Source organism: Danio aesculapii, chromosome 22 (assembly GCF_903798145.1).
Source record: "Danio aesculapii chromosome 22, fDanAes4.1, whole genome shotgun sequence".
In the NCBI taxonomy this organism is placed as follows: Eukaryota; Metazoa; Chordata; class Actinopteri; order Cypriniformes; family Danionidae; genus Danio; species Danio aesculapii.
In genome coordinates, this window is record NC_079456.1 from 7,878,606 (window position 1) to 7,889,958 (window position 11,353).

At 34.9% G+C, this 11,353-nt stretch overlaps 1 protein-coding gene across 1 annotated transcript; it reads left to right on the top strand.

Annotated features, from left to right (window-relative positions):
- Window positions 1-4,788: 4,788 nt before the first annotated feature.
- On the top strand, window positions 4,789-10,975 carry LOC130216610 (uncharacterized). Its single transcript, XM_056448502.1, has 5 exons — window positions 4,789-5,036; window positions 7,949-8,272; window positions 8,366-8,647; window positions 8,723-8,858; window positions 10,831-10,975. The coding sequence occupies exons 1-5, from the start codon at window positions 4,982-4,984 to the stop codon at window positions 10,973-10,975; spliced, it is 942 nt and encodes a 313-aa protein (XP_056304477.1). The 5' UTR covers window positions 4,789-4,981.
- The last annotated feature ends 378 nt before the right edge of the window (window positions 10,976-11,353 follow it).

Consider the following 11,353-nt stretch of genomic DNA (forward strand, 5'->3'; position numbering starts at 1 on the left):
TATTAATAGAAATTGAGAGATTGTACATGGTTTTAACGTGGTACTTTGGTTTTCTAAAAAAAAAATAAAAATAAAAAAATAAAAATCAACCATATTAAAAAACACTAGGCACTGTTGTTCATCAAATATATTTAAAGCATAATTCACACAATATTGTTCTTTTCCCACATATTATAGTACACCAGATTATGACAATAAAGTATAAAAAAAGAAAACGTATAACAAAGACCAGACAAATATTTACTTCTAATAATATCATTACATACAACATACTAATGTACCATGTAGGAGGAGGGTCAGGCTGCGGGAGGAGGATACACAGGAGTGGTGTGTTTTCAGAGGACAATCGTATTAGTTTAAGAACTGAACTGTTTAAGAGTGTTTCACAGGTTTCTTCTCTTCTGTTTGTGCTGGAGGACTGGAAAGAGCATTTTAACACACTCATTATTTTTCCATTTGGTAGTAATAAGCCCACAGCAATAGTGCTCAGACATGAGTTTATATATTTAAAGTTACAGGTTTTGAAAGATGTTAACAACCATTACTACTACTAATAATATTATTATCATCAACTATGGAAAGTATCTGTCAAGACACATATGTATACATATTGTATTATTTGCCTCATTGGAGTTGCTCTACTCAGTGGATCGGTAGTAAAAAGTGACAATTTCCTTAAGCTGCATACCTTAACAGTAATTTAACAACAACTACAGCAGCATTTAACACCGCGTGAATTGCTATAATGTTCCACAACTTGAAATATTGCCTTTTTAATTCTCTTCGTCGATCATAAGCAGCTTTGATACATTCTACATTGTAAAAAGCATTATAGAAATAAGGATTTAATTATAGGTAGTTGGGGGGGGGGGGGGGTACTGCAAGATAGTTTTATATAGGGATGTAAATATCTTATATTTCAGAATTAAACTTGACTGCCACAGCAGATAAAAAAAAACCCTTTAAAAAGTCCATTTATGCAAGTTACCTTTCATTATGTTTTGTGTCTCAGTTGTTGTTGTAATTGCTCTTCAGTTCACAAGCAAATTATATATATATTATAAGATTTTCAAAATCAATATAGTGAATCAAAACCACACATTTGATGTTGCTGAAGGAAGATTTAGAGACACAGGGTGCAAACACCTCCTTTAATATCCTTTAACAGTTAGCCTACGCCAGGGGTCACCAACCTTTTTTAAACTGAGAGCTACTTCTTGGGTACCGATTAATGTGAAAGGCTACCAGTTTGATACTGTACATTCTTCTTAAATACCTAATTTTCTCAATGTACTTTTAGTTGTTTGTTATTAATAATAATTATTGATATTAATCTATGTGAAGACACTGATCATGTTAATGAATTCTCACAATAGTAGTCAACAATGATTTAACAAGGTAGGGAATCAATATGCAACACTTAATTTGTCTGAAATTAAAAATTTCTATATATACAGTTGTTGTCAGAATTATTAGCCTCCTTTGATTTTTTTTTTTCTTCTTTTTTAATATTTCCCAAATTATGATTAACAGAGCAAGGAAATTTTCACAGTATGTCTGGTATTTTTTTTCTTCTGGAAAAAGTCTTATTTGTTTTATTTCGACTAGTATAAAAACAGTTTTTATTTTTTTTAAACATCATTTTAAGGTCAAAATTAATAACCCCTTCAAGCTATATTTTTTCCTCGATAATCTACAGAACAAACCATCATTATACAATAACTTGCCTAAATACCCTAACCTGCCTAATTAACCTAGTTAAGCCTTTAAATGTCACTTTAAGCTGAATAGAAGTGTCTTGAAAAATATCTATTTAAATATTATTTACTGTCATCATGACAAAGATAAAATAAATCAGTTATTAGAAATGAGTTATTAAAACTATTCTGTTTAGAAATGTGTTGAAAAAATTATCTCCGTTAAACAGAAATTGGGGAAAAAAGCTGTCTAATAATTCAAGGGGGCTAATAATTCTGACTTCAACTGTATAAAACTTAATATCCCTTTAAATTTTACACCTGCAAGTGTGATTTAAATAGAATATAGCTACAAAAATTATTAGACGCAGCTGTTAACTAGTTTTAGAACAGGTTCGCGGCAACTCAACCCAGCGGGCTACCATGTTGGTGACCCCTGGCCTACGTGTTTTCCCCACTAATCTTCAATATTATCTGAATAATGGCGCCATCTTGTGGAAACACTTCCTATTTACCTGATAAAACTGTCATTTCACAGTATATGCGGCTAAGTTAGTCAGAGGATCCCACTTGTAATTATTTAAAATTGTATCAACGCTCAATTAAACTACAGACCTACTTTAACACCATCTAAAGGAATCAAAATGGAGTGACTAAATTACACTCACCTGTGACAGAGTAGCCCACGATTGAGGCACTTTATGAATCTGCTGTTAGGTTTATGAATCCAGAATCAGTGGTTTTGATGTCTATGATGGATTTAGTCTGTTTATTTAGCTATAGGTTACTATATAACAGGCTGTTCTGTCGAATATACGAAAACACGCCAGACCTGTTTTCATCAAATTACTGCTAAACAGCTGCGAGCAATCAAGGCACTTCCAACGCAGACCGAGCATGCGCTGATTAAGGCAAACAAGAAATAAAATCTGACTTCTGGTATAATTACTGACTAACTGACTACAGTACTGTGTACTAAACAGTTCCTGTGAATAGTATAAAGCTATTTTATGTTTCTTCAAATAGTTGTATTACAATCGATTCTCTTTCTAACGAGTACTATCTTCATGGTATCACCCATCAAAGCTTCACTCCATCCAGTAGGGGGAGAAATATGCACTCAAAGCTGGTTTGCCATCCGTCATAAAATATCAATGAAGAAAGCAAAAAAGACAAGAAACGAAAGAGAAAACAACAGTTGGGTTGTACCCCAAAAGACGAAATACACATTCACTGCACTCATCCATAATTTTATCAAGTTATTTTGTCATCAACATCGGTGTTTGATAGCCAAATGTCATCATACTTGCCTATTTAATAAAGTTTGTCACCTTTTAAGGATGTTATCCCTGCTGAAAAAAAAACAGCTTAAACCAGCCTAGGCTGGTTGGCTGGTTTTAGCTGGTTGACCAGCCTGGTTTTAGAGTGGGTTTGGCCATTTCCAGGTTGGTTTCCAGCCATTTCCAGCCTGGTCTTAGCTGGTCAGGCTGGAAAATGACCAGCTAAAACCAGCTTGACCAGCCTGGTTTAAGCTGGACATAGCTGGTTTTGGCTGGTCAAGCTGGTTTTAGCTGGTCATTTTCCAGCCTGACCAGCTAAGACCAGGCTGGAAATGGCTGGAAACCAGCCTGGAAATGGCCAAAACCCCTCTAAAACCAGCCAACCAGCCTAGGCTGGTTTAAGCTGTTTTTTTCAGTAGGGATGGAATATGTTTGAGCGGCTCTGCTTGTTTATCATTATTGACTGTGTCATCTTCTAAATGTTTAAATTGATTCTATTAGCTTAAGCTACAGGCGTGGCTAAATTTTTACTAGCAAGGTCAACAATTAAACAGGCCATACAGTTTAGTTTATTAAATGTGCTTCATTTATCTGTTGTATGCCCAAAAGTGGGTCACTTGGTGATTTACAAAAACCTAATTAATTTTATTAAACTATCAAAATTAGCATATTTTATCCATAAACTACAGAAGATCAAAATTGTCCCTACTGGAAAAACAGATTAAACCAGCCTAGACTGGTTGGCTGGTTTTAGCTGGTTGACCAACATGGTTTTAGAGGGGTTTTGGCCATTTCCAGCCTGGTCTTAGCTGGTCAGGCTGGGAGATGACCAGCTAAAACCAGCTATGTCCAGCTTAAACCAGGCTGGTCAAGCTGGATTTGACTAGTCATTTTCTAGCCTGACCAGCTAAGACCAGGCTGGAAATGGCCAAAACCCCTCTAAAACCAGCCTAGGCTAGTTTAAGCTGTTTTCTTTTTCAGCAGCAGTAGTTAATAGTTGCATAAAAAACACATGCATTGTTTTTTTCATTGGATTGTGACCCTTGGGGTGATATTACGTTATGTAAAAGACACAGCAATAGTGTCAGATGCAGCAGATTGATTTTAGGGCTCCGAGTTAAACTATGTTAAGCCAATGTACATTAAAAAGAAATACACGCAACAACTGAAGATGGAGGATGATCTCTTGAGTGGCTTTCTCCAAAATTAAATGAATAATAGACTTGGGCCTATTGGAGTGTGTGCGCCATTACATGCAAGTTTTGTATTTATAACCACCTCAGAGGATATAGCGGGTTGCGAGGCACTGACATTGTTATTTTGGGGGTAATAGGCTGAAAGACTTGGAAACCCCTGGTTTATCCAATAGTATCTGACTGCAGACATACCTGGGGAATTGAGCTGTAGTTCAACCTCCTGCAGAGTGTATTTTCTTTTATGAGTTTTGTTAATAGTTTGGATTATTATACACTGAATTATTTATATTAAGCTTAAATAGTTCCATTAAAATATTTTACTCTACCAAATGTATATCACTAGGAATAAAATCTGTAAGTGCTTAAATTCTATTTCATAAAATAAAACACATCCAAAACAGAAGGAACCATTGAAAAGTGATGTTTCACTTTTTTGTCAGATTTAAATGTTTGATAATAGCACAACAGGAAACCTCCAAACTAAACACGCACGCCTTTTGACCATCTCTCACCACCTCATATCGTGTTTCTGAATAAAATTAAACCACAGCAATTTCCGTTTCACTTACATATTGAGTTGCTAGTCACACCAAAGTGTGATGGATGACAGTTTTTTTTCCCTTTTCTTTTTCCATTTGCCACATTTACAAATTTAAAAGCACAAATATTTGATTTAAAAAGCTTTACCACACACTAACATGATTTGTTTATAAAAATGTTCAGTGTATGATTTTCCATCAAGTGGGAGGATACGAACACAAGATGAAAAAGGCTTCAGCGGAAAATCAGATCAGACAACGAATGCTTGATGGAAATGATTCACATGTACGTTTTGTTCCAGTTGATCTGGTGGCTACCAAATGGTAAGTTATCAATGCTTTTATTTGGCTTAATTTTTTCAGTTTTAAAACATTACATTTTAATACCCAGATTAATATACAGTACTTCTTATTTTCTCTCTTTCACCAAATCACTTATTGTGAGATTTTCTTTACATTCCTTTAAATTCACGTCTCATTTCAGGGAGCATGTTTTAACATCTCACATATAAAAATCGGAAACTATTACATTTAACTCTTATGTACTGCTGGGCTGATTTTGAGTCTTAATTTGGTCATAACCTTTTCTGTGCTTCAGCTTGTGGAATGATTTTTGTTGACAAATCTTATTTTCACGCATATTTTGAGAAAATTCTTTGAATTTTTTTAATAACTCAACACACTCTCAGCAAATTGACTACCCTTTTGTTGTGTTAGGGATGAAAACATCCACTAAATTGAACTGCATCAGATAAAAATGATCAAAACTTCTAAATTGCTTAGAAAATTACAGAATTTTAACTATTTAATTGCTAAATTCATAAATTATGTCTCTGATTTGGTAAAAAACACACAAAATGATGTATTTTCATTATTAAAAAGTAATTGTGGGCTGGACCTTTTATCAAAGTCTTGGACATGTCAAATATCATTGCTTTAATGCATTGTTTTTGATTAATTTTAATTTTTGTCTCTCTAATTGGCTGTTGATGGTTTTTGCCCCATTAACTTCCATTATAATCAGATTTTTTGATTTTTGATTGTTGGTGGATTTCCCTGTTGGAAAGACATAAAATGTTTGATTTTTTTACTGTTGATAATCAGTTGGCACCATAAACCCTTAAAAAAAAGCTTAGTTTCAGGATTTTATTGGGAGTATAACAGCAAATTAAAGTGTTCGAGAGTGTCAGAGTGACCTTTACGCACTTAGCCTGATGTGTCTGAAAAAATCTAAATATGCATCTCAGCTCTCAGAACTACATGGAGTAAGTAAAAACAAAGACTGTGTATTTATGCCCCATCAAATGTGGTTATGATGAAAGTCAACGGGGAAAAAACAGCGACCAACAGTAAATTGGGGAGAATAAATGAAAATCTAACAATGCATCAAAGCCAATGTTGTTATTAATCATGCACATGTCCAAGACTGTTAAAAGGAAGAAAAAAATCCAGTCCACAATTACTTTTTACATTGAAACTTTTTATATTGTCTATTTGTGAATTTGGCAAATAAAGAGTTACAATTCTCAAATTTTCTAAGCAATTTAGTAGTTTTGATCAGGACTGAGGTTGATAAACAGATTTAAGCAAAAAACAAATAAAATATATATATATATATTTATCTGATGCATTTTTACAGCAATTTAATTTAGTGGATGTTTTATCTACAAAGGGGTAGTAAATTTGAACAGCGCACAAGGATTCATCATGTAGCACCGTGGTTCTCAAACTGTGGTACGTGTACCACTAGTGGTACACAGGCTTCCTTCTAGTGGTACGTGGAGGAATCACTGAATAATTAAAGTAAAAAAAATGAACACACTTTTAACCCTTTAACACATATGATCAGCAATAACAGCAATATGATCAGTAAATTGATTTTAATAGGCTGAACCTTTTATTTTATTTAGATTTTTCTAACGTTTGTTATGTATTTTTCTATTTGAAGCTAACTCATTTATTCATTCATTTTCTTTTTGGCGTAGTCCCTTTATTAATCTGGGGTCGCCACAGCGGAATGAACCGTCAACTTATCCAGCATATGTTTTACGCAGCGGATGCCCTTTCAGCTGCAACCTATCACTGGGAAACATCCATACACACTCCATTTGAAGCTAATTTCCTTCCCATATTTGTATTGGTTGTTAGGGGCGTATCCTGTATTTTTATATATATTTTATATGTTGACAGGTATAGTTTAATCACTTGCTTTTCTGACACACAAAGCCTACTCTAACAGGCAGTAAGCCTGTAAATCCAATTCATATATTTAAAATATAATTAATGTTTAGATTTCAAAGATATACAAATAAGTCATATATAGATGCAACATATATTTCAAAATTGTTCAAAAAGAGTTTATACTGTATTTATTTGATGACACATAGCCTATATTTATGAGGTCCAAGGAACATTTAAGTACAGCAGTTATCTTTGTACTTTTTAAGAACAGTGTCATTTTTAATTAACTTCTAAAAGCACGTTTTAATTTAAATAGTGATGTTTTATTTATTTTTTTACCTGTAAGCACAGTACAGTGTTCATGTTCAAACTAATTATAATGTTTAAAGTGGCTGACAATAATAAATATTCATAATAATACAAATTAATCTGGAACGAATCTTGAACTGTGCAGCGCTATAGCTGCTTAATTACACCCACTACGCTACCGTTTTTCAATACTGGTCATTATGGTGGTACTTGGAGAGACAATTTTTTCCGAAGGTGGTACTTGGTGAAAAAAGTGTGAGAACCACCGCTCTAGCAGATGCGTTTAAATCAGCAAAAGAGCAAAACAATGTTGTGGCTGTGACGAAAACTCACAATTCACATCCAGATCTCAAGCTTCTGTCTGACAAATAGGTCTAATGTGGTGAATTTATTTAAATGAGAGAGTTATTTTTTAAGCAAACATCAGTGTCTTGAGTTTAATTCACACATTTAAAGGCAGCCAGTGCACAATTGATGAACAGAAGTGTGTCATACGCATTTTTTGTCTTGTTAAAACTACTTTCATCACCACATTCTGGATCAAAATTAAACTTGAACATTATTTATCTGTAATTAAAAAGGAATGTTAAAGCATTAGGTTTTTAGACTTCAGCACATATTATTACACCACATTAGCTTAAAGATGAAATATTTCTTTCCCCTCATTTGTTTACCTATGGTCACTTTCTTGCTTTCATGTTTGTGTAGGATCTTAATCTGAGACTAAACCAGTTTCTTTTCTCCAGGTGTGTTTGCTAAGAATGTGTCTGTGTCAGTGTCAGTGACTGAAGGAGATAATGTTACTCTAAACTCTGGTGTTACTGAAATACATAAAGACGACATACTGTGGAATTTTGTAGCCGAAAACTCTTTAATAGCTAAAATTACGACGGAGAAGCAAAACTTCACATTTTATGGCCCTGATAGGAGATTCAAAGACAGACTGAAGCTGGACAGTCAAACTGGATCTCTGACCATCATGAACATCAGATCTGAACATGCTGGAGATTATAAGCTAGACATAAGTGGATCAAAACTGATTTCAAAAACATACAGACTTTCTGTTTATGGTGGGTAAAGATCTTCAGTGCTGTCCTTCACGAATTCCTCAACAGTTTACACTCATTAAACATATTCAATCTTTATTCTCTGACCTTCTCCAGCTCGTCTGCCTGTTCCTGTCCTCATCTTCAACTCTTCTCAGTGTTCTTCCTCCCAGTATAACTGTTCAGTGGTGTGTTCAGTGGTGAATGTGAGTGCTGTGAGTCTCTCCTGGTACAAAGGAAACAGTTTATTGTCCAGCATCAGTGTGTCTGATCTCAGCATCAGTCTCTCTCTACCTCTGGAGGTGGAATATCAGGATAAAAACACCTACAGCTGTGTGATCAACAACACCATCAGCAACCAGACCACGCATCTCAACACACTCTGTCAGAAGTGTGAAGGTACAGCAGTGATTATACTGATTTAGTATCTGTTTTTGATGTAGATGATACTAACACGTTCTCTTCTATCTTAAGCAAACTCACAGTCTCATTCTCAACAAGATGTGCATGTACAAGTTCTGACCTCCGCTGCTGGATGTCTATTGATTGTGTGTGCAATTGGGATCATCTGGATTCACAGAAAATGTAGAAAACCTAATAAAGAAGGCAAGTGTTCAATCTATAACATGTTAAGAAAACAAATTGGTTGGAAAAATACACTGTAAAACCCAAACCATTTGAGGAAACCAATTGCATCAAACCATTTAAGTTCAAAAACAAATCCTAATGAGTACTGTGAACTTAATCCATTTGAGTAAATGAAGCAATTTGAGCACAGTAAAACCTGATAAATGAAGAGAACTCAAACCAACTGAGTACTGTAAAACCTAATGAGTTAAGGGAGCGGTTCCCAAACTGTGGTGCGCAGTCTGACCACCAGGGGTGCGTGAGAGAATGTTTGTGATGGCAGAAAATTGTATCTTTTATTATTTTTATGCATTTATCTTGAGTAAACTTCACATGTCATATTTTGGGAGAAAATAAATTCACTGAGAGAGAGAAAAAAAAACGCATTATAAATGATAATTTACAACCTATGCATACTCAGTCATGTTGCGGTTTCACGTCTGTGTCACAATAGCCCCGCCCTTTCACATTAGGCGCTAAGTGATGGTACATTTGTATTTTTTTTTCCGCTTACTATATTCATCAAAATGGAGACCTGGTTAAAAACTGGCACTTTAAAGAAGTCAAGTGACAGTAGGGATAAACCATCTAAATTGGCCTCTTCTATTGAGATGTGCAGCGGCCTTTAATATATGAACAAGTTGAAGAGGCGCAGGCGGGAACAGATAAATTCAGCAGAGATGTACAGATGAAGAGAATTAGGCCTACGCTAGAGAGTGAGAAAATGTCAAGTAAGAAACGTAAATATAGCAATAGTTCCATTGGTTTCGGGTTTACATGGATTGAAGATGCAGAAAACCCAAATCAGCAATGTGTAGTTTGTGGTGAGGTTTCAGCTAATGGCCATCTTAAGCTCTCATATATGGTCCAGCGTTTACAAACAAAACACAGCCACTTACAAGACATGCTTTTAAGGTTTTTTTATCAATGAAAATTGGAGGAACCAGCCTGATCTCACGAGAAAACTTAAGTATTTTACGTTTTGTCAGTTTAGTGGCTAATTCGTATGAATTCATACGAGTTCAGTCGTATGAAATTTTACGATTTTAAAAAGGAGGCGTGGCACCCCCCCTAACCCCACCCCTAAACCAAACCATTATTGGGGGATGAGCAAATCGTACTAAATTGTATAAATTAGATCGTACGAATTCGTACAAATTAGCCACTAAATCAAAAAGTTACGAATTGCTGTGAGATTGTGTTGGAGGAACTGCAGAAAAAGAAAAAAGGACAAAGGACAAACAAAGGAGCAGTAGCTTTCATCCGAAAAGTTACACCAATGGTTTCCTGGGTACACTTCAGCATCCACCAAGAAGCTCTAGCGATGAAAAACATGCCAGATGAACTTTTGTCTGTACTTAATGTGGAGTTTATTCAGAGAAAGGGGTGCTTGACAGGTGTCAAATTTTAGAAAGGGGTGCACACAGCAAAAAGTGTGGGAACCACTGAGTTAGGGTAACTAAACCGTTTGAGGAAACCGATTGCTACAAACCATTTGGATAAAAAAAAACTAATCTGAGTAATGTGAACTTACTTCGATTAAGTTGAAGTAATGAGATATTTAATCAACTCATTATCTTCATCACAGAGTTCAAGACTCTTTTCAAACGAGTAGAATTAACTTTCAGTCAATTTTGAGTAAACTGCACTCATTTCATTTGATTAAGTTGACTGTTGGGTTTTACAGTGTATAGATTCAGTTCATATTACAATATTAGTCATATAGATATGCGATGTGGTTCTCTCTACTGGTTTTTTTAACCCAATGCTGTGTCAAATGTGGAAAACCAAATGTTGAGTAAAAATGTAATTTAAACCCTGCAGTTGGATTTGTCCATATTTGGTTATAAAAACAACCAATCATTTTGTAGAGCAGTGTTTCTCAACCAGGTTCCTGGAGGTCCACCAACACTGCATGTTTTGGATGTCTCCTTTGTCTGTCACACCCGTTACAGGTGTCTGCTAATAGCAGATGATCTGAATAAGGTGTGTTTGGGTAAGGAGACACGGAAAACGTACAGAGCTGGTGGTCCTCCAGGAACGGGGTTGAGAAACACTGCTGTGGAGTATCACAACAGCTGTGATTTGGTTGATATATAGCCAGATCGCATACAAATGTTTTATAGCATTTATACAAATGTTTGAGGGCATTAGTTTACTTTATCACACACTTTAAAAAAAGATAGCTTGTTTTAACAATGTTGAGTTAAATACAACCCAACTGCCATTTTTTCCTTTTTTAACTTACATTTAAATGACAATTTTAACCCAAATGTTGGTTTTGTCTGCATTTGCAGATTGTGATTGATATAAGAGAGCATTTAATGGGACAGATAACCCAAAAATTAAAATTCTGTCATTTTATTCTCAATTTATTTGTTCCAAATCAATTTTATTTTTCTGCTAAACACAAAACACACACAAAAAAGCTGAAAGCCTGTAGCCATTGACTTCCATAGTAGGAAATACAAATACCAT

Bases quoted from the DNA above. Each gene is read 5' to 3' on its own strand.
- LOC130216610 (XM_056448502.1), top strand. From the start codon at position 4,982: ATGGAAATGATTCACATGTACGTTTTGTTCCAGTTGATCTGGTGGCTA. The intron at 5,037-7,948 runs GTAAGTTATCAA...TCTTTTCTCCAG, and splicing joins GATCTGGTGGCTACCAAATG to GTGTGTTTGCTAAGAATGTG. The intron at 8,273-8,365 runs GTGGGTAAAGAT...GACCTTCTCCAG, and splicing joins ATACAGACTTTCTGTTTATG to CTCGTCTGCCTGTTCCTGTC.